The sequence below is a fragment of the Stigmatopora nigra genome, chromosome 10 (assembly GCF_051989575.1).
Source record: "Stigmatopora nigra isolate UIUO_SnigA chromosome 10, RoL_Snig_1.1, whole genome shotgun sequence".
NCBI classification, from domain to species: Eukaryota; Metazoa; Chordata; class Actinopteri; order Syngnathiformes; family Syngnathidae; genus Stigmatopora; species Stigmatopora nigra.
This window is the reverse complement of record NC_135517.1, coordinates 3,651,285-3,668,058: the sequence shown is the minus strand read 5'-3', so window position 1 is coordinate 3,668,058 and position 16,774 is coordinate 3,651,285. Positions and strand designations below refer to the sequence as shown.

The window sequence follows — 16,774 nt, the reverse complement described above, 5'->3', positions numbered from 1 at the left end:
ATATTTTTCATTTATTATCATCATTATTATTGAAGTTAACGTTACACGCATTGACTTAGCATAACCTATCAACTTCGCCACCTGGCGGTTGTAAGGAACAATAGCACCCATGGCTCTTTTCTTCTTTTTTTAAAGGAATGATCAGTTATTTAGTATTTTAAATATTCAACCTTTAACACAGGTGAAGTTTGATTTTTTTCCCCTCGATAAAGACATATTTTGCACCCCATATATTTTAGTTTAGAATTTTCTGAGAACGACTTTCGTTGTTAGCGGACCTTTAGCATCCGGATGCTAGTTTCACCGGACCCAAATAACAGACGTACCAAACCCGGGCTTGTTGCATTGATGAGGCGCGCGTGTATCTTTGCGACTAATTTAGCCCGAACAAAATATTTTCCAAATTTTCAAAAGACACCATTTAACCCTCTTTGCATCCCCATTTTTCTCAACTCCGCAGTGAGACGACACATGTCAAGTGAAGCCAAAAGACATTGCGCTGACGGAATGGCGGCCAAAAAGATAGGAACCCACAATGGAACTTTTCACTGTGACGAGGTTCTAGCTTGTTTTTTCCTTCGTCAATTACCAGAATACAAGGTGAGCATAATTTCTGTGATTATGTAATATAAATATTTTGGCAGTGTCTTAAAATGTAATAACCGATGTACGCCGGATTGTTTGGTCTTGTGTCAATGCTACTTGCCACAAGGGGGCGCTACTATAAAGACAGTAGGTCGGGGCAGTTTGCAGCGGAAATGACGTCGTACCGTTTATGGTTGTTTATTGCAATTACGTACTATACGTCGACATCAATAAAAGAAAGATCAGTTTTATTCATAAATAGAAGCATTTTTTAAAAATATATTTTGCAACTCAAATACAAGTTTTAACAACCATGAGCAGTACATATTTTATTAGTTATTGATTGTTTGTTATTGTATTTGTGCACTTGGTTGTGAAGCTTTATATCTCATTACACTTGTATAACGACAATAAAACGCATTCAATTCAATTCACTGTTATTCTACAATAGATACTTTTTAAAGTAATTACTGAGTGGCCACCTGTCACATATGTGTAAATTTATGGACATGTTCCTTTCACACTGCCAGACACGAAAATATAGTAATGATTAAAATATCCAAATTCGCCATCTAGCTTTGTAGCGAGAACGTAGCCTAAAACCCTAAAAATATGATCTATAGCAACATTAATAACATCCTTTTAAAGGTGAACAGTCTGCAAAACTTTTCTAAAAACCAAATTGGAATGCAGAAAGTCATTCTTTTTTTGTTTTATTATATATTTTTTAAACTATTTCTAATAAAATGTCCAGGAAACACTCTAGACGACCTAATGACTGATTGGCTTGTTAAAAGGTCAACCCCCCCATCCTTCCTTCGGGCCCAATTAGGCCTCCGCGTTCATCACCAAGCGCTGCGTGGGATTCATTAAATTTTCTATTCAATTATAACCACTTGGTTTGGAGCACCCCCCAAAAAAGACATTTGGACTAATTTTATGTCATTATAAAAAAAAAAACTCAATGTCCCACTTGACTGCCACTCACGGGCTAATTGCGCATACATTCCATTTCATCACACAGGACGCCGAGATCATACGGACGAGGGACCCCGCTCTATTGGCCGGTTGTGACATCGTAGTCGACGTGGGAGGAGAGTTCGACCCGCAGAGACACCGCTACGATCACCATCAGAGGTACAAAGGTGCTGATTAACAACTATTTCGGGGAATGACACTGCAGCTCTGGCTGAAGGTTATTGGCCCGACTGGAGAATTCATGGCGGCAAAGCTTGAGGTACAACTTGTAAAATTGTTTATGATGCCATGGATTGCAAAATTTTGATGGGTAGACCGTCAATGTGGAACGTGGCGTCCCGATGAAGCCCAGAGAATTGCGTTATTAAAATGGTGTATTCCAGATTGTAGTCAGCATAAAATTTTTATATAGTCTACGTCAGTGGTGTCAAAGTGGCGGCCTGAGGGCCAGATTTGGTCCTATGCGTCATTTTATGCGGCCCGGGAAAGTAAATCCTGAGTGCTGACTTTCTGTTTTTTGGGATCAAATTCCAATGAAGGATATTATATTTCCTGATTTAGCTCTTTTTTAATCAATAATTGCAAATTTTATACATTTTTTGTTCTTTTTTTGGTTTTTTGTTCACAAAGCAGTTTGGAAAATCTTCTAAGTAATCATAAATATATTTTGTTTCATGAAATGAAACATGATTAAAAGATGTTTTCACTTACTAAGAAAAAAAAGCACAAATAAACATCCTTTTAATCTATAAAAAAACGGAATATTATCTTATTAAATTGATTCAACGCCCTTTTCATATTACTAAATATTTTTTTTGTTCTACAAATAACGAATCACATTCTAATAGATCATTTACACTGAGTTAAAACATATTTTTAAAAAAAAAAATCAAATTCACAAAATTCCCTCAAACGCGACCAAATAAATCACAAAAAAATATTTTAATCAAACAGCAAAACCTATTTTTAATTGTCAAATGTATAGCGCACCACCATTTTCTCATCATCGCCATTGACCACAGTTCATTCAAAATGGCATCTCCAGCCATTTAAAACATAATTTTTCCATAAAATCTGCCCTTCAAGACATATTTCCCTGCTCCATTTTTATAAGGCATCTTATCTGTTGCATTCAAGTCACGGCGACTTTGTTAGATCCTGGAACCCCATTACCTCAGCCTATCGAACGCCCTCATTGTGCCTCAACTTATCATGAGAAAAATAGTTCACGTCGTGACAAAACACGAGCTGTTAAATTGCAGATGACATTCATTTTCTAAACGCCCCGTCCGTCATAGATCCATATGATAAAGACGTAGCCGCGCCATTTTCCCAGCAGGCGGCTGTTGATAATTAGCCCTCCTCTATTGATCGCCCTTCCCACCGCGTGCTCACGAGGCACGCAACCGCCGCCGCCGGGGGGGCCCGGGGAAAAAACGTGGGTGTTGCTCAGATGGCACACATGGGCCACGGGTCACAGATTGAGATGCTTTTAATGGATGTGCTAGTTTTGACGTCATTAGATACATTTATTTGCTTTGAGTGATTTTTTTTTTATCGCAGTTCAGATGGATTTTGATGTTTGTCGCAATCAGTAGCATTTAAACATAAGATTTTTGGGATGTTTTTTTTTTAATTTTCATACTTTTTTTTCTACTCAAGCAATGATACATTAGATTTTTGGGATTTTTTTTATTTTTATACATTTTTTTTCTACTCATGCAATAAAACATTTGATTTTTGGGGATTTTTTTTAATTTTTATACATTTTTTATACTCAAGCAATGAAACAATAGATTTTTGGGATTTTTAAAAAGAAATTCATACATTTTTTTCTACTCAGGGATGCTCTACTCCAAGGGTTTCAAAGGTGTGGCCCGCGGGCCAGATGTGGCCCAATTGGGGTTTCGATCTGGGTCATAGGGTTGTTTTTTTTCTTTTCTTTGTACCTCGTTCATACTGTATGTATATCATTAATTATTCTTTTTTACAAGGGCCCTCCCTGCATTACCAGAAGTATGTGAGGTGTGTGTTGAACTACGTGAACTACTACACTTTCCTTCATTCTCCCCCTGCTGTCCAAAAACCACCTTCAATGGCAGCCCTAGGTTAATAAATAACTTTTAAATGCCTCAAAACAACAAAAAACGCCCAAAAATCACCAATAACCAACAATTAAACAACAACCATCCAGAAACGATCCTCAAAATCAATAAGAAATCATCCAAAATCTACCAAAAGTGACCTGTAAGTACCCTAAAATTGACATCTATCGCCGTCAGTGGCTGCAAGTAAGTCAACCATTTGGGCCAAAAATAGACTGGTGTTCGGCCAACCCAACTGAGGTGGGCACTCCTGCTCTAGCTCAGCCAATTTAGGCTCTTAAATGGCCTGGATTAACTCCCGCCTCCCTCAGCCGTCACTCACTCTCTGGACTGGGCGGTCACTTATCGGCCGTGCCGTTGCTAGCATCGTGCCTTCCAATTAGACCCAAATCAAATGACCAGCAGTGCCTCAATGCCTCCGGATGAAAAGCCCACCTCCCGCCTGCCACTCCATCTGTGCACGGCGTGGATTTAATACAGGCGCACATGCTAGGCAACCTGCTCCTTTGCCGTCGTAATACCACATAAACTGTCACCGATTTATTTGGAGGCCCCGACGTCGCTGCTGCGTCAGTTGTCAGGTTTTGAAGAAAAAAATCATTGCAACGCTTTGAATTTTTTGCCAAAATGGTGACTTCAATTTAAATGGCTCAAATTTTAAACATACTGTCTCGAGACTTTTATGGTGCTGTTTTTTTCTTAAATTGCTTATCTTGGGTTCATAGGAGTACTTCAAAAATATGAATGGATTTTTAAAAATAATAGTTTTTCACATGACTATTTTTCCATTTTACTAGTGTTTTTTGACATATTTGTTCTTGGGTTCTCATCAAATCAAAAATTGCCTTCACAAAAATGGGATTTTTGATTGCATATTATTTGGCTCGTGAAAGTAATAATCCGAAAAATACGGTATATGCTAACCAAATTTTCCTTTACAAAATTAAATTGGTCTTCATCCATGATCAGCAATTTTTATTTATACTGCAGTGCTACTTCCATATTGTTTTTTTACTCTTCTTTTTGTATTATTTGGCTGGTGCAACTTATACTCGGCTTCGTCTTATACTCGGGTGCGACTTATACTCAGGTGCGACTTATACTCAGGTGCGACTTATACTCAGGTGCGACTTATATTCAGGTGCAGTTTATCATCCGAAAAATGCTATCCTACTTTTTATTGGCCCGACTTTCACACATCTCTTCTCTTTTCCCGTTTAGGACTTTCTCAGATAACTTCCACAGCCTTCGCCCCGAAAAGCCCTGGGTGACCAAGCTCAGTTCAGCTGGCCTGGTTTATCTCCACTTTGGCCGTCAGCTGCTGGCCCAGCTGACGCAGCTGAAGGAGGACGACAAGCAGCTGGAGATCCTCTATGATAAAGTGAGACCAACAGGGATAACTCTATTTGAACACTCTCCGGGGTTTAGTGTGTATTGTGTTAGGTCAGCTATTTTTTTCCGTTGGACCATACGCCATGTGCAAATGGCAGCCCATCATCAGAATGGTTGTCAATGGTGAAAAAATGCCCCCCATCAGAGAAAAACAGGATATTAGAATGGAAAAACATATTTTTATTGGTGGTAATTCACCATCTATTAACAGAGTAACAAATAACTCACGGTTATGATTTTTAATAATAAAATGAGACATTATTTAATACAACAGGGAGTTCGCAGATAGAAGAGAGACTAGATGGATGCTCTTGTAATGTAACAAACTTTAAATTAAATGCACTTACATTCTTATACACAAGTGGTGTCAAAGTGACGGTCCGGGGGCCATATTAGGCCCGCCCCATCATTTTGTATGGCCCTAAAAAGTAAATCATGTGTGCCGACTTTCTGTTTTAGGATCAAATTAAAATAAAAATTATAGATGTATATTATATTTCCTGATTTGCCTCCTTTTAAATCAATAATTGTATTTTTTTATCATTTTTTTCCTGTGTTATTAGTTTAAACATCATTTTGTAAACTCTAAAAATATCTAGAAATATTTTCTGTTTTCCATTATAATATGAAACATAATGATTAAAAGAGATTTTTCTATAAAAAAAATCTAAACATGGCTTGTTTTGGATCCATTGTGTTCCCCTTATTTTTTTGCTATCCTCTAATAATGTCAAGAGATCACCATATTACCTTGGATGACCTGGAAGTCAAGGACGGCCATTTTGCAATCCATCTTAATCTATGCTCTTTTTGCTCTCTCTCCTTGTCAAACCTGTTCAGTTAACTGTAAAATAGCAGCATCTCTCTCCATTTTTATGAGCTTCAGTGCACTTTAGCCCTCATTTACTATCAATGCATTTGGATCTAATGGGTACAATGTCCCATTTTTGTTTTTTCCCTTGTCTCAGTGGAGAAAAAAAAAGACTCATCCATGCATTCATATAAAACGCTTATTTCCACATCATTACGCATTCATTAAACTTTTCTCCCGCATCCTCCCCTGCCAGCTGTACGAGAACTTTGTAGAGGAAGTGGACGCCGTGGACAATGGCATTTCACAGTATGACGGCGAGGCACGCTACGCCGTGTCCAGCACCCTGAGCGCACGTGTGGGCCACCTGAATCCAAGCTGGAACAGCAAGAGTCAGGACTCCGAGGTTAGCCCTTCACTTTGTAGTGTAAATCACAATGTCGGTTGATAGAAACGCAATGTGAAGCTGAAAATGGCCATAAAAGACAGTCGTACCTCAAACGTTGGAACTGCTACTGAAGATAAAGGGATTCCATGGCCCATTATTCCAACCGTCAGCTTCTACATAAAAAAAACGTTGATACATTTCGACAACAAAGTTGCATGTATTTGTGGACAATACACTAACATACACACACACACACACCATTACTTAGCAGGGGGTCCTCGCTTGTTATTTAGGTACCCATGTGCCTGCCAGTAAACCCTGTTTTCAATGGAAAGACAATAGTGAGTAAAAATGATCTTCATGTGGAAGTTGGTTTGCTAAAATTATTCATGCAAACTGTACATTTTGTGTTTTTATTTTTTTGTTTTTTAACTCATTAGAATTTTTAGAATGGGATAGCACGTGTATAAGATGTTATCTTTTCCTTGAAGTGGTTTGAGAGATATCTCACTGGTATTGACAGTATAGATTACAAGGCTGTCAAAGTGGCGGCCCGAGGGCCAAATCTGACCCGCCGCATCATTTTGTACGGCCGAGATAGTAAATAGTGAGTGTAGTTTTTCTGTTTTAGGATTAAATTAAAATGAAGAGTATAGACGTAGACTACATTTCCTGATTTTCTCCCTTTTTAAATCAATTATTGTAATTTTTTTATCATTTTTTTCTGTTTTTAGTTCAAAAATCATTTTGTAAAATCTAAAAGTATATTTAAAAAAAAGCTAAAATAAACATTGTTTTAGGTCCACAAAAAACTCTGTAAAGTCGACTCTTTTCTCAAGCCCACATTTTGCGTCAGTTTGCCCCCACAAATATACTACATAGATGTATAACAATATATAATATTGCCTATGTATATTTCCAGCTGGACTTCAGTACTTTGAAATGATTGAAGTGTGTGTTTGTTGATGCCGTCAATGAGAAGAGTTCACTCTGGTCTTTTTTTTCATTTTCTGAGCTTTCAAGCAACAAAAAGCTCATTTAAAAGTCTTATTCAACCTTTTTCCACCTCACAGGAAGGATTCAAAAAAGCCTTGGCATTAGTTGGGGATGAGTTTCTGGACCGTTTGGATTTCTACAAATCCTCCTGGCTCCCTGCTCGCCAAGTTGTGGAAGAAGCCATCCGCAATCGCCACAAGGTAGGTGGCTGCGTATCTTTAGTCTTCGTTATTTGGTAAACTTGAGATAGGTGATTATTACCGGGCTCTTGTTTTCTAGGTTGATCCCAGTGGAGAAGTGATGGAGTTCTCCCAGGGTGGCTGCCCCTGGAAGGAGCACCTATTCGCCCTGGAGAAAGAGCTCCAGGTGGAAACACCCATCAAGTATGTGCTGTACTCTGACCAGAATGGACAGTGGAGGATTCAATGCGTCCCCGTGGGACTCCACACCTTTCAGAGCAGGTGAGAACAGTTGCTGACAATGTTCCCTCTAAGCAATTGCACACTACTCTGGTCTTCTCTGCGCAGCAGTAATTATATGGCGCGCAGTAAATAAAATCCAAACTTTTTATTTATTTATTTATTTATTTTTTATATACCGTATTTTCACGACTTAAAAGTCTTAAATTTTCTCCAAAATAGACAGTGCGCCTTATAATCCAGTGCGCCTTATATATGGAAAAAACAGAAAACCAAAAATGAAAAACCACCACTGTCGGGTATTAAAAAAAACACAAACGCCTGAACTAAAACAATACTGTTAAATATGCAGATGCCACCTTAGTTTACAAAATCTTCCATCATATAGCTCCTCCCCCACTGCAAGATTTTATACAAAAAAAATCCAAAACATCAACCATGGCTGGCTCTAGAGGTGACTGTGTAGTGAGTGCTTCATACTTGGAAGTCAATAGCAATTACCATATTTTCACGACTATAAGGCGCACTTAAGTCTTAAATTTTCTCCAAAATAGACAGTGCGCCTTATAATACAGTGCGCCTTATAATACAGTGCGCCTTATAATACAGTGCGCCTTATAATACAGTGCGCCTTATAATACAGTGCGCCTTATAATACAGTGCGCCTTATAATACAGTGCGCCTTATAATACAGTGCGCCTTATATATGGAAAAAATGTCATTCATTGAGGGTGTGCCTTATAATGCAGTGCGCCTTATAGTCGTGAAAATACGGTATGTGCGCATTAATAAATATATGTATGTGTGGAATATTAATCATTATATGTAGGACTGTTTACTTGGACACTACCCAGTTGCAAGTTCGCAATGAAGATCTGTGAAGGACTTTTACATTGTTTTTAATTCCAGCGGATGGCTATCAATTAACCTCCGGGAATACTCGCATATTATTTTTAAATAATATCTCTCGGATAATCTAATATGGAGTTGTTTTGCAGAATGGAGGCTTGTTTGTTTAAAACCTAACAACAGTTGTTTTTGGACCTTAATTGTGTTATTTGTTTATGCAATTATATCGAATTGTAATTGTTATGATTTGATGGCTTAAATTGGCAGGAGATGAATTCGGTCTTTTACAATGATCCATGTCCAAAAAAATTACGTCTATCTAATTGTAAATAAAATGGGTGCACCAAGAGAAATGTGGGTGCCGCCCAAATCACCCCCAACCCCCACCGGGTGTACAGTAATACAAAATTGGCTTGAGCTTATTCCACTAGATTTCCCATGGTAGATGCAGGTCGCCTATAGTGACAGCCTAATTAAAGAGCCTGCTTAAATGGAGAATGTTTCTGGAAAAATTACGCTTACGGCGTGCGTATTCATTAAAATTCCCTCTTTTACACTTCTACAGAAAAAGGACTGGAGTTCAAACCGATAATTGGCCGTAAGGAAAGCATCTGTCGAGTGAATTATGAAACGTTTCCCATAGCCTTATAGTCATGAAAATACGGTGTATATATAATAGCATCCAGAATAACCCCAACAATAGCCTTGTTTAGTAATCGTTTGGGACAGGCCTAGTGACAATAGAAGCAATCCTTCTGTAGGACCATGTTGGATGATTAGACCTGCTGTTATCCCCAGAGGGGAAATTTTTAGCTGACAAGCTTCTCCACAGCGCTACTCCATAAACGTCATCAGCAGCCCCACCGGAGATCCCATAGTTGCTGTTGACTCGCTGCCAATTCCCACCATGCTCAGTACACTTTATTTTGTACCAATTGCAAAAAAAATGAGTTTCCCTTGTAACATAAGAGCTCACAGCAATTGGTATTCCCAGGGAGTCTTCATCCATCGAAGTACTAAGGCAGGCCATTTTAACAGTACGGCTTATACGCGAGTAGGCGGCTAATATGTGAAAAAATAAGGTACTTCAATATAAGTGGTTGTCAAATGGGTTCCTACGATAGGGTGTATCATTTTGCCTTTTTTAAAATTACTGGTTTGAATGTGGCTCTTTAAAAAATGGCGCTAACTAGCTTTGTATTTAGCCATCTGCGCTTTGGAGACTAACTTGCGGTAGGGTTTCATTTGTGTTTAATGAAGGTGTAAAAATGAGTAGCATGGGGAAATTCATGCATGTTAGCTGGCAGGATTTTTGTGGAGAATTTTTTGATTAAAAATTTAGACCAAAGATTTTACAGAGGATATGGCTAATCTTATTAAAAAAATGCATTACCCGTAGTCAAAACATAGTAAGAAAAAGCCAATTTATTTGGTCAATTTAAGTGTTAATATGCATAACAATCCAATTTAACAGACCCTCTTCTTGTTTTTGAATGGATTTTAAAAGTTACCGTATTTTCACGACTATAAGGCGCACATAAAAGTCTTAAATTTTCTCCAAAATAGACAGTGCACCTTATATTCCAGTGCGCTTAATACACGGACCGATACTAAAATTGTTATCACATTAAAATAAAATAAAAATAGTGCGTCATTTGTGTGTGTAAAATACAGAAATAGCACTCGTTATTGACACCGCGGCTAAAAATACGATGCGTCGTATAGTCGTGAAAATACGGTACTCCATTGTAGTGATAAAGTAAGTTGTCAGCCATAGTGAATAAGTGATTGCATTCATGTAAACATCTGACGCGTACATTAATTGAGTGCATCTTCACTCTCAGCCATCACAAGAAAATTCTCTTGTGTGTAAAACACGTTTGGCACTTGTGATTGTTTATTAAATTACATCTCAACTTGGTGCCCTCAATCTTAGTTCTCTCGCCTTGAGCTCAAATCATCCACCATGCAATTGCTTTTTTGGTGGCTTTGTTATTATGACCCGTGTTTTCCATGTTCACACGCGTACCCACTCAACCCGCTCGGCGTCACGTTGGTAATTTCATTTCAGGCCGTGATAGAAAATGTATCCCATAAACAAATGTTTTTTCGCTCTAAAATAGGAAAGGATGTTTTTTGTTTTTTTGGTAGCAAAAAAACGACTTAATGGATGCATTAGTCATACTTTTGGGTACTTTATTTATTATTACAGGACTCTGTCAACTAGTATGGGAATTTTTAATGAATTGAGTTGTCTATTTTAAACTATTTAGTTAGCATGACTAGTAGCAAGTTGTATTTTTTACAGCGTGGTCGAAAATACCGGCTAGGCAATGACAGTGTAATGACAGATAAAACAATACTTTAATTTAGTCACTGTCAACAAGTATAGTGATTTATGAAGATTGAGTTGTCTATTTAAAAATATTTATTTTTTACAGTGTGGTTAAAAATACTTTTAAAATTTGCATCCTGGCTTCGCAACGACAGCGTAATGACAGATAAAACCATAATTTCATTTAGATACCTTATATAATACAGGTCACTGTCAACAATTATGGTGATTTATGAAGAATTAGTTGTCTATTTAAAAATTTAATTAGCATGACAAGTAGCAAGTTGTACTTTTTACAGCGTGCTTAAAAATACCAGCTACGAAATGACAGCATAATGACAGTTAAATCAATCATTTCATTTAATTATTTAATACAAGTCACTGTCAACAAGTATGATGATTTATTTAAGAATGAATTGCCTATTTAAAAAATATAATTACCAAGTTGTATTTTTTACAGTGTGGTCAAAAAATACTTTAAAAATCCGCATCCTGGCAGATAAAACAATAATTTCATTCAATATCTCCCACCCCTAACATTCATTGTTGTCGGAATATTCTACCTCACTATGGAAAAAGCCCTTTAAAATATTTTTAAGCATTTTCATGAAAAATTTCAGAGAAGCAGCATGCTAAATTGAGCTGTAATTGTCACCTGCAAAACACCTCCCCTGTCCACTTTCATCCTCTTATTACTGTTCCAGAAATAGAAAAAAGGGACAGACCATGTTACTATTTTAACCTCAGTCCAGATCTTACATTCCCCATCCTCCTATTATCAGCTCCCCCATTGTACCCCCCCCCCCCCCTCCCTTGCCTCACCAGCTCTCTTATATGTCACTTTTATAACATTATAGCATCTGGACTCCCTCTATCAACCCTTTTCCACAGTCCATCTTTTTTCCATCCTTCCCTTAATCCCCCCCATCCACGCCGCCATCTTCCTATCTCACCACCTCACCTTTCACACATAACCCCCCCCCCCCCATCACCCCCTCTTTCAAACGAGCTTCTTTCCACTCCACTGCAGAATCTCATTAGGTGGCGGCGCCAGTTCAAGTCCAGCTTTAATATGATACAAACTGGAGAATGAATGGGTAGAGAGCAGAAGCTTAGATGCATGGAAGGGAAAAAAAATTCACGTGTGTTTCTTTTGCACAGTGTGGTATCGGGGTGTTGTTATCACGTGTTTGACTGCCACTTCACCTGTGGTGGGGGATAGGGTTATTTTTATCGGGGATGTGTGAAAGGTAGTTCTGAAAAGAATAGGTGAAGCAGAATGGAAAACATAAGCCTGTCCAACACAATGTTACTGTGATTGTACTGTATTTTTTCGTATATATGCTGTATTTGTAGTTTAAAATAATGATGACTGAATCAAGGGTGAGGCTTATATGCGCATAAATTAGACTTGACATGCATAAAACTGCAATAAGACAATGATGAAATGCCATAGTGTAAGATGATGTGGCCTATATGGTCATTTTTTTTCAAAATTAGGTAAAGATAAACAGATAAAACACTGAACAAAATTTATTTTGAGGTTTATGAATGAAATTCAAGAAAAAAATGTATGTATCTTGCATAAAAACGTGAAAAAAACTAACATATGACAGCCAATGCTCAATCAGGACGTCGCCATCTTACCTAGGAATGACAAACTAGACCACTACGGACACACTTCCTGGTTTACTGGTCACATGACTTCCTTTTTGAATTTGTCAATGTGTCGGCCACACCCTTTCGAAATGTGCAATCCAGAAATCGATTCTTTCAATTCATTTTGTATCCCAAAAATAGCACGAGCGATGATTTTTCTTAAGATTTTCCCTTTAAAGTAACACATTTGTACTCCCTATTAAAACCATAAACATGGAGGTTAAAGTTAGGAATCAGGGGGAGGCTTATACGAGAGAAATTGTAGAACTCAACGATTTTAAGGCAATTTTTAAACATGGAAGTGGCTAATATTCGAGAAATTGTAGAACTCAACCATTTTAAGGCAATTTTTATATGCAGAGGTGGCTAAATATGCGAGAAAATACGGTACTTAGCACAACGTGGCTAATTGCAGACTTTATGTGGTCACCTGGAATTCCAGCTTCCTGACCTGTCATAAGAGTCGAAACGAAGCCTTCCACTTGTTCCCTCATTACCCAGCTTGTTGACCTTTTCCCCCAACGCAAGCTATACATTGGAGCTATCGACCGCTTGATTCATTTAACGGGGATTAAGTCTGCGCCTGGCTGGCCTAGCTGGCCTAGCTCGCCTCCCATGGTCATCATGACGGGGATGAGCGTGTATTGACTGGAATTTCTGTCTTTGCCGTGGAAACAGAATGTATTAGTGGGGAATCGACAAGGTTTTTCAGGGGCTGACGTTCACTGCCTTTGAACTGGGAGGATGAATTGGACATCTGTTGACATCAATGGAAGCCAGTTGGATGACTTTTTAGGTGGAATTAACGTGGCTAGAGGAAGGAGTGTTGCTTTAATAATGATTGGGTATATTTTTTTGTATTGGCTTTTACACACAACTCTGAAACTAAGAAAAATAATACTCGGCCACTCTGTTTTTCTGCTTTATGTTTAATGTTTTGCCATTCACAATATTTTAGAACTGCTCAGTTTCATTCCCTAAGGGAGACCCTATAGCACAGGTGTCAAAGTGGCGGCTCGGGGGCCAAATCTGGCCCGCCGCATCATTTTGTGTGGCCCGGGAAAGTAAATGACGAGTGCTAACTTTCTGTTTTAGGATCAAATTCAAATGAAGAGTATAGATGTATATTAAATTCCTTGATTTTTCCTCTTTTAAATTAATAATTCTGATTTTTTAATCAATTTTTCTGTGTTTTTAGTTCAAAAATCACTGTAAAATCTAAAAATATATTTTAAAAAAAGCTAAAATAAACATTGTTTTAGATCTATAAAAAACGGAATATTCAGGGCTTTTAATCCAGTTCTTTTAATCCATCTATTAAAAAAATATATAAATATTAAATCTAAAATGGTCCGGCCCATATAAAATCGACCCAAGTCTGACACCCTTGCCCTATGAGATACTTTATCATTTACATAATACCCTATATGACAGATTATTCTGGACAGCAAAGACAAGAGTAGGATTGGAAATGGGAAGTTTGCTACAAATGCTACTGGGAGTCCAGTCAGAAAGCCAAAATGAAACCGCCTTTGGGCATTGGCGAGTTGACATCCTAATCTACTCTGTAGCACAGACCTGCTCTTACGATAAAAGCAATTAGAGTTGCACAATTTATCATTTCAGCGTTGACATCATAATGCAGCATGTACCCTAAAAACACAATAAGTTCATCACTTAATCATCCAAAGTTTTCCAGGCCAACCTGATATCAACTTTGGAATGCATACCGATAACCTCCATTTTTATTTTACATCTGTTTTTTTAGCATGACTTTTCTAGGTGGAACTCATCATATCTAGTCAGACATTGAAAGCTGCATCTAGAGAAGAAAATAGCCAGATAATGGAGATGAATAGCATGTCAACGTCAGATTGCTCGCTAAATTCAACATTGTGCTCAATTGTTGAGGTAAAAGGATGGACTGTACCATTTTTTTTTTTTAACAATTAAATGCTAGTCCTCTTATGCGTTTCAAGAGATGACTAGAGTGGCAAGGTCAACCCCTCTTGGAGGCAATTTCTCCTACGATTGACAGCCAACTGCTGTGCCCATGTCTGATTGTGATTTTCCACATAATTGGGGAAGAAGAATAAGGCCTGATTGCTTTTAGCAGGCTTGTTTGCGCCGTCTGATTGAGGCCGAGTTACGATCCACAACGTTTTTTGTACACACCGACAACAGGAAACGGGAGTGCCGTCTGACCTTATGGCTTTTTTTTTTGTCCTTAGGCTGCCCCTGCTGGAGAAATGGCGCGGTATCCGCGATGATGCGCTGTCAAAGCTGAGTGGCGTGGAGGGATGTGTTTTTGTCCATGCTTCTGGATTCATTGGCGGGAATAAGACGAAGGAAGGAGCCTTGGAAATGGCCCGGAGGACCCTGAAAGATGCACCCAAAGCGTCCGCTAATGGCGACTGCTAACCGGTTTGGAAATGATCCCTTTTTTTGTAGCGTAGTCATCAAAAATTTCATTTTGTTAGTGTCTCGTTTAGCTAATAAAGTATTGGCTTTAAGGGTAATACTTTTTTGGTGTATACCATCCGGAGGCGTTTATGTACGGTAATACCTTGAGATAAGCGTGTATTAATGTAAGGGAAATTTGAGATACGAGGAAAATTGCAAGATGATTTTTGTCCTGAGATATGAGGTAAATTTGAGATATGAGGTAAATTTGAGATATGAGGTAAATTTGGGATATGAGGTAAATTTGAGATATGAGGAAAATTCCAAGCAAATCTTTGTCCTGATATACGAGGAAAATTCCAAGCTAGTTTTTGTCCTGAGATATGAGATAGATTTAAGATACGAGGAAAATTCCAAGCAAATCTTTGTCCTGAGATACGAGGAAAATTCCAAGCAAATTTTTGTCCTGAGATATGAGATACATTTTAAATACGAGGAAAATTACAAGCTGATTTTTGTCCTGAGATACGAGATAAATTTGAGATACAAGGATATGAGACGGTGTAATAAAGAGTAGTGAGAAGAAAAAATGTATGAAAAGTAACATTTTTCTCAAATCTCACATCCACTGTATGCTTGTACATCAAAATTTGTCTCATATCTCAAGATAAATATTTGCCTGAAAATTTACTCGTATCTCAAATTGCGCGTATGTCGAGGTATTACTGTTTTTATGAAAGTAGAATAAGACTGTTGGTTGTAAAATTGCTAAATAATTGGTAGCGTCATGCTAAGTTGAGTCCAAACAAAATTCCATTGTTTCTCTCAAAATTGACTGGTTTTTGAAATTGTGTATTTTGACCCAAAAATTTCACAATTTCACAGCGTTTCTTACGGGTGTTAAAGTACCCGTGACAATAATAAATGGATACGATAATTGCCGCTAATACGCTCTCCATCGTTTATTTTTCCGGACGTTCTCGCCCAAAGAAATAACGCATTTCTTTTGGATGGGTAACAAAACTTAATCCACTCTTTGTCGTTTCTTGCCAATCAAACAAAATACTTAACGCGCCGTTCTGTTTGTCCAACAGCGAATTGGCGGATTTGCCAAATCAGATCATGTAATCCCCCGTCGGCCATCTGCCAAAATGGGCCATCAAAGCTGGCGAATAGACACCAAATCCTTTTTTCTAGGAAGTCCAATTTATGTCGGCGTCATTCGTTCGTTGGCGGGCTCGTACAAAGCGGCGAGTAGGCGCCACGTTTCTGCCAGGCTGCCGCCATCAAAGCCAGCGACTGCCTTGATTAATTCAGAGAAATTAAATTTTCAAAGGCCGCGGCGGTTCAAGGAGATTTTCAATTTTCTCGTTAATATTTCCTTCACTTGCAAATGTGTACGTTATAATTGTAATGTCATTTGTACGCAATGTTTAACCCATTGATGGCCGCCATTCATTGCTAGTTGAAATTGATTGGACGTAAACATCAAATCATTCAAAAAATCATTTAAAAATGGTTATCAGTATTAAATTTTTGATCATTATATTTGTAAATATTCAGTTAGATTTGTCATTTTTTTCACTCTTATATTTGTAAAAAAAGGGAAACAGAATTTTCACTAAAAAAATAAATAAAAAAATTTAAACCATTAAATGAACATTTAAAATATTTTTTAAAATATAAAAATCATTTATTAATAAAACTAAATATTCAGCTATTCCTGTACTACAAAAAATATTCAGTTATATTTCTTTAAAAATAAATCTATACTTTCTAAGAAAAAGTGAAAACAGTAAATTTTCTCTTCTATTTTAAAAGTATTTACTCCATCTTTAATTTTCAAATTATTTA

At 37.7% G+C, this 16,774-nt stretch overlaps 1 protein-coding gene across 2 annotated transcripts; it reads left to right on the top strand.

The window, feature by feature from the left end:
• Window positions 1–303: 303 nt before the first annotated feature.
• On the top strand, window positions 304–16,411 carry myg1 (myg1 exonuclease). Of its 2 annotated transcripts, XM_077727275.1 has the most exons (8): window positions 304–600; window positions 1,610–1,722; window positions 4,890–5,049; window positions 6,128–6,277; window positions 7,333–7,455; window positions 7,535–7,716; window positions 14,749–14,941; window positions 16,015–16,411. In XM_077727275.1, the coding sequence occupies exons 1-7, from the start codon at window positions 349–351 to the stop codon at window positions 14,936–14,938; spliced, it is 1,170 nt and encodes a 389-aa protein (XP_077583401.1). In that variant the 5' UTR covers window positions 304–348; the 3' UTR covers window positions 14,939–14,941; window positions 16,015–16,411. The 2 variants fall into 2 exon arrangements, with proteins under 2 accessions (XP_077583401.1, XP_077583400.1); XM_077727274.1 differs by lacking the exon at window positions 16,015–16,411 and having other exon boundaries at window positions 14,749–15,867.
• Window positions 16,412–16,774: the final 363 nt, after the last annotated feature.